This window comes from Dipteris shenzhenensis, chromosome 13 (genome assembly GCF_047967505.1).
Source record: "Dipteris shenzhenensis isolate YYH24624 ecotype China chromosome 13, Dip_SZ_1.0, whole genome shotgun sequence".
NCBI lineage: Eukaryota > Viridiplantae > Streptophyta > Polypodiopsida > Gleicheniales > Dipteridaceae > Dipteris > Dipteris shenzhenensis.
In genome coordinates this window covers 1,175,264-1,192,147 of record NC_141608.1, presented here as the reverse complement: position 1 = coordinate 1,192,147, position 16,884 = coordinate 1,175,264, and the positions used below count along the sequence as shown (strand labels likewise).

General features: G+C 39.8%; 1 protein-coding gene across 1 annotated transcript; it reads left to right on the top strand.

Moving 5' to 3' along the window:
- Window positions 1-2,727: 2,727 nt before the first annotated feature.
- Window positions 2,728-4,031, top strand: LOC147894904 (uncharacterized). The gene is made up of 2 exons (XM_087383975.1): window positions 2,728-3,246; window positions 3,358-4,031. The coding sequence occupies exons 1-2, from the start codon at window positions 2,814-2,816 to the stop codon at window positions 3,732-3,734; spliced, it is 810 nt and encodes a 269-aa protein (XP_087240101.1). The 5' UTR covers window positions 2,728-2,813; the 3' UTR covers window positions 3,735-4,031.
- Window positions 4,032-16,884: the final 12,853 nt, after the last annotated feature.

Below are 16,884 nucleotides of genomic sequence, written 5' to 3'. Positions count from 1 at the left end.
TTGGCTCATAGAACAGATTCCGACTCTGATGCTGACTCCACAATGGAGTGAAGGTACTTGAAAAGCATGACTTTTTTTTCCTTGCACAACAATAATTTATTTGAATACTGACAAATATTTGGAAGGTATGACATTGATCTTTTTTCTTTATCTTTTTTTTTGCAGACCATTGCTTTGTGGTTGCAAGTTTTGCACACTCGACAAAATATCAAGGACTAGTGTTGCATTCTTACTTTTTCTCCAACTAAACTAAAATGGTGTTTTTGAACACCACCTTTTTTTGAGAAGAGGCAAAAATGCTTCGTTAAACTCAAACATATGATGTTTTTTTCTCGGCTAATGCAGAACAGGCACACCCCAAATTGTGAATTTCATATACACGGCCAAATCCAAGGAGAAAGTCAATGGAGTGCACTCAATGCATTGTAATTGTAACCCCTCAAAAAATACCATGCATTGGTCAAAATTTCAACATTTGACATTTTATTTATGTTGATGCAAACCATGCACATTTGCAAGATTTGGATGGACTCCCAAATCTATGGGAAAAATCAATGAAAAACATTGAATGTTACATAATTACAACCCCTCAAAAGTTCCCAAATTATCAGGATTTTCCCAAATTCTCTAATATGGTGTTCATAACAATGCTCATAATATAAGAAATGTACGGTTACATATCGTGTGTAGTCCTCTCTTCTCTACTTTCTCAATAGTGTTGCACTTATTGCCATGGACTCCTTTTTGGTAATGATAGGAGAACTAAACCTTCACCCTATCCTATATTGATGCTTGTAGTTTAAGAAAAAGTCATATAGTATGTTCCCCAAGATCCACTTATATTTTCATTAGATTGAACTCTCTCATTCTAATTTATCAAAGCACATGTGTTCAATTTAGGATGGGTTACATCAATGTGTAGGCTCCTAAATTATGATTCTTGAGTTTTGGAAGGTGTGGAACGCCATTGCTTTCCACCACGAAGGTCTCCCAAATGACCTCTTGAATCAGGTACAACTTAGTATTCTCGACCTACATTGATATTATGCCCCTAGATTTTTCGAGCTTCCATTTGTAGCGAAAGCACTATGTAAAGCTCCCTAGGAGTTGCTTCCAATTGTATAAGCTGCTTTTTCAATTTCTTTGTATCTTTCTTAATTTCTTGATCATAATTTCCTTTTTCTTCACCAAAAAAAAGAGTTGAACCACGTTCAAGTGGCCTGTCGTGAAGGGATTCTTAATATGAAAGAGGAAAATGAAAAAAAGTTGGAATGACATTAAGTGGCCAAAAATAAGGGGACCAAAATAGAAACAAGAGAGAAAGGGAGAAGAAAAAGTGGAGCCTCAACAATCACAAAAAAGTTAGAAATATTTTTTAAATGAGTGAATTTTAGCTTCTTAACGCCAAAAACGTCAATATAGCATGCCAAAAATGTGTAGGCCTCCGAGAGCAAAGGGAGATCTGCATTTCATGCTTAACATCGATCTCAATGAGCCCATTTGAGCCCATTTCACCTCCAAAGGCTAAGGCCAATATCAGGGAGACCACCGACATGGAGGCTCCTAAGTCTGAGGCGATATCAGGGAGATCACGCACATTCTCGTGTCCCGAATTTCAAGGTGTAGCATTTGCCCTAAGGCTAAGGCGATATCAGGGAAACCACGCACATTCTCGTGTCCCGAATTTCAAGGTATAGCATTTGCCCTACGTGGAAATGTGCTCAAGCCTTGGGCGAGTCTCCAGAATATGCTCATACAAATTGGAGATGCTGAAAGTTGAAACGTTGATCTCCTACAACTTGCAAGCTGCAGAGCTGTAGGTAATGACTAAAATAGGTAGAGTTCCTTGGAGAGAGGACAAAAGCTTGGAGTTTGGACGTGTATAAAAGTCTGTCAACCTGGCGTCGTTGCGCAGTGGCGCAGTTCTCGTCGTCTGTGCTAACCATTCTTCGCGCAAAGTATGCTATAATGAAAATTTTATTAGCATGCGTCGATGGCGGACCTTGAGAGACGTGCAGTGGCGCATGCGGCTGCCGGCCAAGACTCGAAGAGCGTGGGCCACAGCCCAACAGAGAGGTGGGCCTCGACGCAAAGCTCGGCTTTGATGCTTCCTTCACCTGCACCTGTCTCAGGCTCCAATATCTTTTGCAAGCATCAAAGCTGGTGTTGTTCCCAGAGTACGCAACAGAGTTCTTCCATTGCCGGAGCGAGTAACGTTCGGCGTTGAAGAAAACGTTCAAGAACCTGCACTTAGCTTGAGCCTTGAAGCTATCTGCCGCACCGCCGGTCTCTCATCAGAATTCACTACCTATTACCTACAGTTGTTCTGGCTAGCCTTCTTGCTATAGAATCCGTGCTGCTTCCAGACATAAAGTTGGGAACGCGACAAGTGTGCCAGACTGAAAAGGAGCTGTCACCTTTAATGAGTTCCTCTTGCTCCGGACGAGTCCGGAGAGAGGTTCACATGAGTCACGAAGGCATACCAGGCTCTGTCACCTGAAATTCTGAATCCTGATGTACAGAGTCGAGACTTTCTTTATCGCGTAGCCGTGAGGATCTATAATATATCATCACAGGTCATGCGTATCGAATACCCGTCTGATCGAATCATCCGGTGGAGAGAGGGTCTGTGTGTGGTATAGAGAGAGAGAGACCGTGCAGGTTCGAGACGTCTACCGTAAGTTGTAACTTTTTTTAGCTTTATGCGTCTTTCGAAGGTTATATATGTGGGTTTCCTCTCAGTTCTTAGTTCCAAGCTGAAGTTGCACTGCTACTTTCACACCTTCTGGCTTCCTCAGGCGAGTGTTAAGGACATGGATATGCCCTCATCGCACCCCTGCCCTTTCATGTCGAGGTATTTGTCTTTCCTACCGTTTATGCTCGTCTATACTTTAGCTGGCATTTCGTCTTTCGCTTCCGCTAGAGGCCTCAGCAACTGCTCCCAAGTCACCGAGCAGTCTGAGGGGCCTTACTGGATCGAGGAAGACATCGAGACTTTCAACTTGAGAAGCAACGTCACCTTCGGGGTGCCGCTCAACCTCACAGTCCGCGTGACAGATGCCGCCTTGAGTTCCCGTCTCAACCAATGTGTCCCCGTCACAAAGGCCAGAATAGACATCTGGCAGTGCAGATACGATGGTGTTTACAGCGACGAGGACCTTGAAAGTACGCAGGGCGAGAAATGGTTGCGAGGATATCAGAACACCAATAATACAGGCTATGCGACATTCTACACAATATATCCAGGTGAGTTTATAGATCACGATCTCTTGCGATTCTCCCGTGCTCGCCTGTTGTTACCCTTGGCGTCTTTTGATCCTCTGAACCTCAAAGCGTCTGGTTTTGGCCTCTGTGAAGGTTGGTACTCAGGTCGGACCGTCCACATACACCTAAGGCTTCGCATCTACATGGACAACGGCACCACCATCTACGATGACACCACGCAGCTCTATTTCGACGATACTACGAGTAATGCGATCTTTAGGGACGTTTACCCTTACAACGATAGGGGTGGAAATACTCGGGATACATACAACTATGCTGATGACTTGTATAGTAGCAATAACCAACTCAAACTTTCTGGGAGCTACAAGAACAGGAAAGGATACACGAGCACTGTGGAACTGAGCGTGCCATTCGCCCAGACAGGTCAGATATCTAGAGAGAGTCGTCGCAACAGTAGGAAGAGCAGCTCCTCTTTCCGAAGGGGCCAAGGTCATCTCGATGTGTCCTAAGTTGCTTGGTTAATCATGTGGTACTAATGTGGTGACAGCTTAGCTCTGCATCGCAGCCTCAGCAAGTTTGTGGATCACGTTTAGTATGGGGTTGTCTTTGTAGCGAAAGTATGGGGTTGTAGTTATAGCGAACGGTGTCGACTAGCTCTTTATGATTGGAAGTTCCGTTCATCATTTTTGGCTGTAAATCCAAAACCTAGGAGTAGCAATCTATCTGGTAGCCAGCTGTTTAAACTTTATACCAGGTATCTATGCCTGATTCGTATATGAAAACTGGCGACTACGCTTCATTGTTTATGTTGTTTTTCTTTCTTCTAAGAACAAAGTAAGTTCTTGATATATGGCGCAGCAGTTGTGCCCGTGATGCAAGTTGTGACAAACGCGACGGAGCTGACAACGTTGGCAAGTCCAGACTCCAAACTAAAATGTTGTGCACCCTCTTAGGCTTCAAGGGCGAGGCAGCATATTTTCTTTACTATTTATGTTGGGCGAGTCCTCCGATGTTAGATACTCACGATCTCTATGGTGAATACACACGATCCTCCAGCACTTGTGGCTTTGTCCGTTGTGACGCGATAGAAAAGAGCATTTTTTAAAATGGTAAATTAAACAAGCTATAAATGATGAAAATCATTCATAAGGCCTGCGGAAAATCCAAAATAAGGAAAAAGAAGATGAATTGGATGGGTAGCATGGAAAAGAGGGCTGAGTGTGTGAGAGAGATTTCCACCAAAAAAGTGAGAGAGAGAGATAGAGGAGGGGGAGAGACATAGAGAAAGTAGATAAAAAAATGGAGAAAGTTAAGGGATGAAAATAGCAAATGAAACTACTAGTCATTTTCATTTTTGAAGGGAAGTAGCCAATTACTAAAGCCTTCCCTCCTTGGCATGCCAAAAATAGCATTGGAAATTTTCAACTAGTGGGGGACTCAAAGAACCCTCAATAATGGTCCATATGTTAGCACCTACTATCGTTAAATAGCTCCACCTCTTGTACTTCAAAGATCAGCCAACATGTAGCATTATCGGCTCATCCTAACCATCTTGCATTGCGAAGATGCCCTTTCGTATAGTGCTTTGAATGTGCGCCTCAGTAGCAGGATCTAGCAACTTAGATCGAATGGCTATGCTCACACATCCTAAATACACTTGCACATCATTTTATCTTTTTCATCTTTTTTGTCACATTGATTGTGCTCTCTCTCCTACCTCCACCTTCCACCATTGCCCTTGAACCCCTCCTTGACTCTCCTCCCTAACCTTGACTCTCCTCCCTTTCCTAGTCCTTAGATGCACTCTCATGGCCTTCCTTAGAGGTGCGGCCTCCACCCCTCCCATTGTTTCTTGCTTCAAGAAGGTACTCGACTTCCTCCAATCCATCCACTTCACTAACGACAAGCTTGGGTACATTACTTCTATAACCTTGTCTTCTATCTCGTTTGTGCCACTCTCCTCATTACCATTGAGGTCTTTTGTTTGCATTGCTTAAAGCAGCTTGTAACTCAACCTCATCATCATTAAGGCCTTCTCTATTGCCCTCAACTTTGTGTCTACTATCTCTACTTCCTAATGGAGCTATGTTATTTGAATTAATGACACTAATGCAATGCAAGATAAATGATTGAAACTAAAGGAGAAGTAGTATAAATGGGTAGTTTGTAGGGATGGTTAGATCAATTGAAAGTAAGAAAGTGTTGCTACTCCCAATGACAAAATGAACACACTATTCAAATTTTTTGGACTCTCTCTCCTGGTTTGGGCTCTTTTTTGGAGTATATCCTCTTCACTCAACTTCATTTAGTGAGCTCAAAAATTGGGTTTTTTAGAGTACTAAATGGGTCATTTATATACAAATATGGCCTTATTAAGCTAAAAAGTCAAGTGGTGACCTCTAATAAAAAAAATATGGCTCAATGAAGCTATAATTCCCAAACTTGTGCATGGTGCTCCCATCCAATAACTATAATAATAATAACAGTAGTCTCCTAACTCCAGTTCAATTTTAACACTATACTGATAAAGTGAAAATATGACACGATATAAAAAGAGTTTGCTGAATTCAACAAATAAGTGGTATATAGATACTCAATTTTTTAAAAAAAAGTTTGTTGAATTCAATATATAAATGGTGTATAGATACACCCTTTTTTTAGAAAACAAAGCATACAATACATTATCTTATTGGTGGTGTATAGATACACCATTTGTGTGGAAAAAAGCATACAAAATATTATCTTATGCATCTGAATCTCGTTCGGAGTCATTAGAGTCATGTAATGTATATGCGCTTGATGCATCGGTCAAGTCTTGCCAAATGATGTTTAATATGGACACGACTTGGATCAGGGATTGTGATACATTTTTCAACATTGTATCCATGCTCATTTTTAAAACTTCGTGTCCTCAATTTCCAACAATGAATAATGCTACTGACTTCCACCTCTGTTAATCCCTCATTATTTGGAACCCATTCACGTTTCTTTTGCAAGCATCCCTCATAGAGTTGTTTTATAGTATATCTTCTCGGGAGATTTTTCAATGGCTTTGGTTCATACCATAAAGCTGTGAATGTTATAGGAGTTCCCTTGTCATCCCTTTCTATCTTAGCAACCTTTGCAACCCAAACTGGGCCACCTTGGTCATCCAACTCTGCAGATGCCCAAACTGCAACAAATAGACTCTCTTCAATCTCATTAGATGGTATAAACTCTGGTAAGGGTTTGTCTCCCTTCCTGCCACAATATTTTCGAGGTAAAAGGCATTCCTCTGCTTCCTCCATATCTACTAACATATTTATATCCAAAGGAAAACTTGGTGACCTAGCTTATTCCAGCCAAAAGGATTCACAATATTCAATGCTCATTAAGTTTTCTTGTCTTTCTAAAGATTGGATAAGTGCTTCGGTTGATTTAATTGTCTCCAAATTCTTAGTTGATTACTCTGGATATTTTCGCATCATACTTTGAAGATGTTTAATGAAGGCTTTCAAGCCTTTCATTTCATCTATGTTAAGTGATTTATTTTTTGCAAGAACAAATCTAGTTTCCTCCCATGGAATTATTCGTTTTAATAAAGCATACGACTCACTCCATAAATGATCTCCATCTACTGAGTAGTGCTTCCATTGCATCACTGGAATATTGTTATGCATGTGAAACCGAAAGTAGTGTGGATTTGTGTGTCCTATTAGGGCATCATCTCCTGTTTGTAAATAAGGCTCTATGAGTGCTCTCCAATCTACCATCCTCTCTAAGATAGCCACTTCTGATTCTTCCTTGTGAGACCCTCTAATTTTTTTCCTAATTCAAAATTGCATATCCTCCATTGTCAAAACATCCATTGACTTCAACTCACCACAGCAATAACACTGAAGAATTGATCTATGTCTTCATGTGTATGGTTGATAAGAAGAAAGCCAACTTCCACTTCTTCAAATATTTTCAAACCAACCAGCATAGAGCATAAAGCAAATATATATTTATTCTTGTTCTCTCTCCAATAATTATCATCTTGTATTCGCAATGTGTCAGGTAAACATCTGCGAGCATCTCTGACCTTTCTTATTGCTTTCATGATTGATGTAACAACCTGGTTACTATCATGGTCATGCAAACTATCAATCCATACATCACAAAAGATTCGGTATCCATGTACTAATACTTCACACAAGTGTGTTTTTAGTCCACGTTTGCCCTCCAATGCCAGTGGGATATGTCTATATCGTGGCAAAGTTGTTGTATTCTGGTCCATGCCATCAATGGTGATGCACATGGACTTATCAACATGTGAAATAGCTTCCTCTCTCCAAGAAGCATACAACTTTCGAGCATCCTGCACATGACGTAAATGGATTGATCACCATTTAATATATCTTCCTCATTGCTGCTCACATTTACTATGTTCAATGGCATTTTTTAATTCATCACATGTCTTACATTATGACATCCTTTGCTTTGATGGTGTCTTGACATGGCAAAAATCTCTATGCCAAATTTTGTACAAGGTTGACTGTGAAATCATGCTCTCGTCTCTGTCTTGTAAAGTATTATTGACAGCTTCTAGGATGACCTTCTTTGTCATTCCCAAAGGAAGATGTTGTTGACATTCGACACATCCATCTAGCATTGTTTGTTGAAGATGAGGCTATGGTAATGCATGGTCTTTGAGAACTTGCTTTAATGTTGCGGTTGCATTTATAGTGCTTCCATGGCATTTAAGCTTGTAGGTATTTTCATGAATTGTATGAACCATTTTTTCTTTCACCTCCGCCCAGATGGTCCAGTATTGCCATGTGATAGTCCAGTTAACCATAGATATCCTCGATTGCAAATGGTTCTCCCATTAACCATGGGTTTCAATCTAGGTTTACAGTGTCTTGTGCTCAAATCTTGATCAGTGCCTTGATGAAGAAAGCATGAAAACTCTTGAAGAAGATAATTATGTCTATTAGGCGCTGTCTTACTCCAAATACCAAGGCGTATGGCTGCACAATCATCTTTCCCAACTTTTCTAATGCAAAGTCTCTTTTGCAACAAACTCGCATAAGCATCCTTTCCATATTCTCCTCGGATAACATTACATGTCTCTTTGGTTCTGGAATTGATGCCATGATTCTTCGCCTCTTCAGACTCACATACTTTCTTTTTGTAAATAGTGTCTTGCGTTTTCCAGTTGTAAGACCATCAAACCTCGAATCCATTTCCCTTGAATCTTCATCTCTATAATCAAATGCTGTGTGGGCTTGAGAATTATTTGATGCCTTATAATATCTTGGAAATGGCAATCTGGTAGACATGTTCATTGATGTCAATTTGTTGCCAATGCCTCTTGAATTTTGTGGTTGAACTCTTTCTCCTTCATAACTCAAGATTCTCCCATCTATATTCTCTGGCATGCTAGCAACAATATTACGAACATGACAAGTCTCATATTCTCTACCCCCTTTGCCCTGCATTCGAGTGGTAACATCATGATCATTGTCACTAATATCATCAATTCCTGTTATTGCAACACTTATCCCATCGATCTTTGAGTGTATTTTTCTTTGTGATCCCATCTTATTATTCTCAACACAAGACAAGTCTTCTATATCAGTAAGCATGTTTGAGTCACTTGCAACACATGACAAGTCTTCTATACCAGTGAGCCTGTTCAAGTCACTTGCAACACAGAGGACAAGTCTTCTATACCAGTGAGCCTGTTCAAGTCACTTGCAACACAGGACAAGTCTTCTATACCAGTGAGCCTATTCGAATCACTTGCAAGACAGGACAAGTCTTCTATACCAGTGAGCCTGTTCGAGTCACTTGCAACACAAGAATACCAGTGAGTATATTTGAGTCACTTGCAACACAAGAAACCTTTTCTACATCAACATCTGTTACTATAGTGTCCTCAATACCTGTGAGCATGCCACTATGATACTCTTGATCACTACTATAGCTTCTTATCAATTTGGATCCCATTTGTGTTATAGTCCTTTTCTTCTGATACTATTCCTTTGTGTCTTCCATGACATTGAAGGAAACTGTCTTGGGAAAACTTGATTTCAAGAAAGCTAACCCCCATTTACAAGTACTATGAACTTGTAGATGAGACGTAGTATTATGGACATCTAGATGTGAAGTACTATCCATTGCATTTTAAATGACACCTACACTAGTCAACTTAATTATCTCCACTATACAGAGAAAACTTTGAGCATAGCCCTTAAAGTTGCCAATTGCTAAAACTTCTCTGGAGCAAGATAACATCTCTACTTTTTCCCCCTCAAAATAAGTTTTCTTGATATCTTGAAAGTGTGTCTTTGGAACAATTTTGTCTTGGTCCCAGAGCATTCTGTGTGCTTGCATATCAAATATGTCACATTGTAAGATATCTCCCAATGTTTCAAAATCTCCATGTGGATATTTCAGGATTTACAACATTGGTGATTATCACTACACATCTTCTCTCACCACAACGTTGGAAATGACATACATTCATAGGATCAAGACTATGAATTCGTCCAAAAGCCACCACTTTATTCTTCTTATATAACACCACATCCATACCCTCTGTTAGGGTGAATATCTGTTATGTACAAAAATAGATTAGCAACTCAAAAAAAGAGACAATAAATAATCATTGAGCTTATTATTACTTAATAACTTTTATATTAAAACTAGCAGAGAAGGCATTAGACCTGAACCCTACATCATAAACTTTAAACAATTAATACCAAAACATCTTAACCACCATAAATCCAAAACTTTAAACATTTAATCCCTAAACCCTAAACTCCTAAACACTAAATCGTAAACCCTAAACCCAAAACTCTAAATCCTAAACCCTAAATCCTAAATCTTAAGCCCTAACTCCTAAACCCTAACCCTCAAATACAACCAAAATTTAATGCTCAAGCAACAGGTTGGGGTCTTCTTGATTTGTGCAACAGATTGGATATATGGTTGGGGGTGTACCCCAACTTGCAACAGGTTAGGGGATATATCCAACCTGTTCCACAACTCAAGAGTTTTCTTGATTTGTGTAATAAGTTGGATTGAGCAACAAGTTGGGGGATATATCCAACCTGTTGCACAAATCAAGAAAATTCTTGACTTGTGGAACAGGTTGGGGGGTATATCAACCTATTGCACAAATCAAGAAAATTCTTGACTTGTAAAACAAGTTGTATATATCCCCCAACCTGTTGCTTGGGGGAGATATCCAATCTATTACACAAATCAAGAAAATTATTGATTTGTGCAACAAGTTGGATATCCCCCAACCTCTTACAACAGGTTGGGAGGTATATCCAATCTTGATTTGTGCAACAGGTTGGATATGTTCCCCAACCTGTTACTCAATCCAACCTGTTACACAAATTAAGAAAATTCTTGACTTATGGAACAGGTTGGATATATCCCCCAACCTGTTGCTCAAGCAACAGGTTGGGGGTGCACCCCCAACAGTATATCCAATCTATTGCACAAATCAAGAAAATTCTTAATTTGTGCAATTTTTTTGATTTGTGCAACAGGTTGGATATATCTCCCAACCTGTTGCTCAAGCAACAGGTTGGGGGATATATCCAACCTGTTGCACAAATCAAAAAAATTCATTAAATTTGGTTGTATTTTAGGGTTAGGGTTTAGGATTTAGGGTTAGGGTTTAGGATTTAGGATTTAAGGTTAGGGTTTAGGGTTAGGGTTTAGGGTTTAGGATTTAGGGTTTAGGATTTAGAGTTTAGGGTCTAGGGTTTAGGATTTATTGTTTAGGAGTTTAGGATTTAGGAATTAAATGTTTAAAGTTTAAGATTTATGGTGGTTAAGATGTTTTAATATTAATTGTTTAAAGTTTATCCAACCAACCACATATCCAGTCTGTTGCACAAATAAAGAAAATTCTTGATTTGTGCAACAGGTTGGATATATGTAATACTAGGTACGATCCTTTGCAAAGGCTTTACTTTAAGTAATGATAAGTCTACCTAGTTAAAGTATGCTACTTATTAGGGGACAAGCACATAGGCTAAAAGCACACCGATTCATATTTTCTTACATTTATGCTGCATGGTGTATCAGAAGAAATGAAGAAGTATGTGATAAGAAATATTCACAAGAAATATGTATTCCATATCATGGATTCATACCATGGATATCTGGTGGTTGCTAAAGTAGAAAAAGGATATAGATTCAATGATACTGTAGTTTTGTACAAAGCCTTAAACAAAGTTTAAGGCTTTTGCAAAGTATTACATATTATAACAAAGATAGCGTTCTAAACCTCTTCCAGATTCTATGGTTTTAAATACCTACCTTACAAATACATTATCTAATTCTTCATTCTTCGACTAACAAGTATTATACACATGGAAGAAAAGCATACATGCTAAAAGTACTTGTGTAAATTTTAATATTTTCTTATTTTTTAAATTAATTCAATTCTTTCATTGAATACCTTTTTAAAATTTAAAGGTTATTAGTATATAATATACATAATTTTAAATGTTATTAATGTATAATATTAATATTTTATATATTTATTTAAATTTATATAATAATTACATTATATTTATATTAGTTTTTAAGTTAATAATGTATATTTTTATTAAAACTAAAATTTAATATCTAGTTAATAGCAGGAAGAATATTATAGAGATTTTTCATATTAAGAACTACCTTACAAATACATTCACTAATTCTTCATTGTTTTAAGCATAAGTATTATATAAAGCACATATGCTAGAAGACTTCCCATTCAAAAATATTTTCATTGCTATAATTTTTTAATTAATGTATTTATATATATCACTGCCAAGAATGTGTCAAGCGTGAAACATTCTCCAGAGGCAGTAAGAAATGGTGGCATGGTCTCAACCATCAACATTAAAGAAAACAATTTGATAGAAGTTGTGTGCAAAGGGAAGAATGATGATGTGGTCTACAAGTTACGAGTTACACATAAGCACTTCTTGAAGCCCTTACCAGATTCAATTGAGGGATCCCAAGAATTACTTAGTGCCTTGGAAGCATTGAAGAAAATGTGGAATGCATTTCCAAGTGGTGGTGTTGTACCTTCAGCAGTAGTAAGTACACCATCTATAACATGTAACCCTCAAGTTGTACCACCAATATCTGTGGCGATAACTAAGGTATCTTCGGCAAGAGTAATTGATCTGCAGCAGTAACTACAGTATCTCCAATTGTACCTACACCATCGATTGCTGCAACTACAGGAACAAGGAGTGATCGTGGAGCAGATTCAAGTTCCATAGCTATTCCCACAAAGAGAGCAAAAATAACTCCTACTCCACGTGCAGATCGTTCAAGTGCAGGTTATTTAAAACCAGGCGAAAAATTGGATAGTGATGATCAGGAGGATCCGCAAGAAGAAGATACAAGTCTCACAGACTTTTCTATAAGTGTGGCAGACTTACATCCTCCAAAGTATGAGGGGTACATTTGGGGATTTTCACAATTCAGCATGGCCACAATGCTTATTGATCGAGCTTCGACCACGTTCTACATGGCAGAGGCTTTTCCATATAAACACTCCCATTTCTGTTTACAATTACCAGTGTCTCTGGGAGTTCCTCAGCAACATCTAACCTAACACAGACTTGGGGGTGACCTCTAGGATTAATAAATTCTTCCTTCTCTACATCTATGACTTGTCCTAAGCTTATGCAAAGGTTAGGAGCTTGGTTAACCAAAGAGAAAGGAAGTTCGGGGAGCTCTATCAAACAGACGCAGCAGGACTTACTTGATGGTAATCCATATATTACACCTTTGTTTGAGGTGGATGTTGGAAACATTGCACAACAGTATCTAATTGAGTTAGTACTGGCATATCAAGTCTTAGCTTAGAAGTCTGACAAGGTTCAAAAGAAATGATCTAAGAAGTAGGTACCAGATTCAGAGTTTGAAGAAGAAGAATACAGTTTTACACAACAAAAATGGAATGAACATGCGATCAAGGAATATTTGGAAGGTTATGAGGATCAAATGAAAAGAGCATCAAGAGTTAAAGAAGATGATGGAGGGGGATTGAGCCTCGAAACATAAAAGAAACCATAGCCAGTTAAAATTAGCATGCATGCAGAAGGAAATACCTAGTATAGTTGGTGGAATTCAAATATGTTTTTCCTTGGGAATACATTGACATGAAGGGAGTGGACCCAAGTTTATGTGTGCATCTGATCAATCTCAAAAGGATGCAGTGCCTATGGTGCAACATAGATACCCGATGAATCTCAATTATGCAAAGTTGGTGAGAGAGGAATTGATTAGCTACTTTGGGTTAGTTTTATCTATTAGGTGGACAAGTTGATGCGGTTGTTGCTGATAGTCATTGTTTTGAAAAAGTACGCACGTGTAGGAAGTGGATTTGTCGAGTGAGGCTCAAAAGTGAGTGATACTTGTGCCAAAATGTGTGCCTGATGTGACGAGCATGTAGAGCACAAAAAATCGATCATTTTCCCTTGTTGTAGCACCCTCAAATTCCTAGTGAAAATGCATAGTGATGATGTGGCACTATGAGTCACATATTGTGAACTGTGTGTGCTTATCAGGGGGTAAGAGTGCCTATCAGGGGACTACCACGTGGCACTACTAAGGTGGCAGGTTGACTGGTCAAAGGATGATGTGGCACTTTGTCTTTGACTTGCTGACCTGGCAATTGACTAATCAAAGATGACCTGTCATCACTGACCTGGATGAGGTGGAAGATGAGATCAGTCGACCAATAGTAATAGTTGATTATAAAGTCCTCTCAAACCTAAGATCAACCAAGTTCCCCATGAGGGAGTGCATAAACCTTTGGAATGCCAACACTAAGGGTAGGGTAGGGGAGGGGAGACGGCAGGAGGGGTAGGGGAGGGTAGGGAGGCAGCAGGGTGAGAGGAGTGAAGGGAGGTAGAGGGGAGAGAGAGAGAGAGAGAGAGAGAGAGAGAGAGAGAGAGAGAGAGAGAGGGGAGAGAGGGGAGAGAGAGAGAGAGAGAGAGAGAGAGAGGAGCGAGAGGAGAGAGAAGGAGAAGCCATGGTAGCCACGGCCCCGAGGGTGAGAGGAGTGAGGGGAGGGAGAGGAGATAGAGAAAGAGGAGTGAGGGGAGGGAGAGTAGAGAGAGAAATTGAGAGAAGAGAGAGGAGGGAGGAGAGAGAGGAGAGAGAAGGAGGAGGCCTGGCGACTGGGGCCCCCAAGGGTGGGAGGAGTGAGTGGAGGGAGGAGAGGAAACAGAGAGAGAAAGTGAGGGGAGGGCAGGGAAAGGGGAGGGGAGGAGAGAGAGAGAGGAGCGAGAGGAGAGAGAAGGAGAAGCCCTTGCGGCTACAACCCCAAGGTGAGAGGAGTGATCTTGGACTCATAGAGAGCTGCAAGCATACCCCATGCTTCTTTCGATGTCTTGACGGTGATGAGTTGTCCTAGCATGACATCTTGCACATTCTACTTGATCAAGTGATATACATACTTATCTTTCTTATCCCATTCTGCCTGTGTTCGAGCAATGGCAGGATTTGCTACAGGTGCGCAAACTATTTTTGTAGTTGGAGATCTCGCTGTAGATCCCACTACTAGTGCTATGACAATAGGTGGAGAGTTAGCTTGACTCTGGGTTAAAGTGACCAACCCTATCCACTATAATCCATACCAAGGTTAACTTGACCAAAAATAAGGATGTCGTTTGTTGAGTGCCACGTAGCAGTTTCTCTCTCAGAGGAAGTTGATGGAACTCTTGGGTCACCATTTGCTTCGCTGCGTTGGAGGTGCCGTTTGCTTTGCTACTATCAGCTATGGAGCCGCTAGTGATAGAGCTCTTTGTAGAGCTTGTTGGAAGGGAGGCAGTCGCATTGGTTGGGCCATTGTTGATGGAGTAAAGCTTGGAAGTAGTGCTGATAGCCCAGCTGGCTGGCTGGCACTCGTTTCGTCGATGGAGGAAGCCACAGCGCCAAGCAGGGATGTTTTTATCGAAGCTGTACTTACATATTAATATAAATCTTGGCGAAAGTTTATTGAGGTAATTTTTTTAGTTTCGTAATGTTGTTAGAAAATTGTATAGTTTTATATATTTTTGTTGGAATTTTGAAGTAAAAGGTGTAAATCCTGGCGAAACTTTGTATTTTTTTGCATAAAAATTTCAAATCCTGGTGAATGTTTCGAACATTTATTTTTATTAGGGCATATAAACTTTCGATACCAATATAAAAGTTTCGCTTCTTAATGAAACTAACATGAAAAAATCATCCATGGCACTAAGGCTACGTATGGAGCAGCCCGTGGATATTGGAGCGCCAAGGCTACCTTGGAGCAGGAGCTTGGAAGACCCAGCATCTTACCTTGGAGCAGTTGCTTGCTAAGCTGATGGAGTCTTTTTGGATAGCCTTTGTGAGCCGGGCTATGAAGCCTTGGAGATGCCTAAAAGAAGATCGTTTGTTGTAGTAGCATGGGCTGAGCATAGGATGGCATGGGTGTGGAAGGAGCATTGTAGGTGGAGCTTGTAGAGTTTGATTGAGTCTAGGATGTTTGTTGGAGGAGCTAGTACAAGGAGCTATCTGAGGGCTATGTGAGAGACATGCGCTTTCCTCTGTGCGAAGAGCAAGAAGCAATGGTGCAGAGCTGGTGTTGGAACTTGGGGAAAGCACGTGCAACGCTGAGGAGCTTGGCAAGTAGTTCAATTTGATACGGGTCATTGTGGGAGATAGCCAATGCATTGCTATGCATTGCTAAGGAGCGAAAGGGAGCCTACTTGCACAACGGGTAGAAATTGGTTGTGTCAACAACCATCAAGGGTGAACTTAACAACTATAGGCCTTCTATGATTACAACGATGGTTCCACGAGAAAGGAAGCTACTAGTGTACAATTACATGGCCAATGGTAGCCTAGACAAGCATCTCTTTGACTATAATACAAAAGCAATTTCTCAGAAGTAGCATGGGATTCAACATTCTTACTAGGGTAGCAGCTACTATGAATTATTTGCACAAATGATTGGGAGAATGAAGGCAAGCCAACGTTTTGCTAAATGCTGACTTCAAATCTATTGTGGGGGATTTTGGGTTTGCATAATTGATAGACCATAACTAGATTATCATGATTGATAGACCATAACTAGATTGTGAAGTATTTTCACAAATGATTGGGAGAATTAAGGCAAGCCAAGGTTTTGCTAAATGCCGACTTTAAATCTATTGTGGGGGATTTTGGGTTTACATGATTGATAGACCATAACTAGATTGTCATGGTGACTAGATTGGGAACACCTACCCTTAACAAGAAAAGCCATAGATCATAGAGCAAATATGTACAATTTTGTCATTAACACACTATTCAAAATTTTTGGACTTGTGTAAAGTCCAATTTGAGAAATGGACTAAAAAACAGTCCAAAAATTTTGAATATACTAGTAATGTTGTTTTTTGAACTAGATTTGACAACTCGAAACAAAAGATTTGGTGATTAAGTACTAAGAACATCAATGCATAACCAAATCTCTTACAGAGGTGGTCTACATAAACATCTTCATAACTTCTTATGAATTGAGCTACTATCACCTAAGAACATCAATAGATGACCAATTCTCTTAGAAAGGTGGTGTAAATAAACACCTTTATGTATAAGTGGTGTGCACACACCTTTATGTATAAGTGGTGTGCACACACCTTTATGACCATT

What these genes read in the sequence shown, in the direction of transcription:
- LOC147894904 (XM_087383975.1), top strand. Translation starts at nt 2,814, where the DNA reads ATGGATATGCCCTCATCGCACCCCTGCCCTTTCATGTCGAGGTATTTG. An exon ending in ATTCTACACAATATATCCAG is followed by an intron (nt 3,247 to 3,357) that starts GTGAGTTTATAG and finishes GCCTCTGTGAAG; the next exon opens with GTTGGTACTCAGGTCGGACC.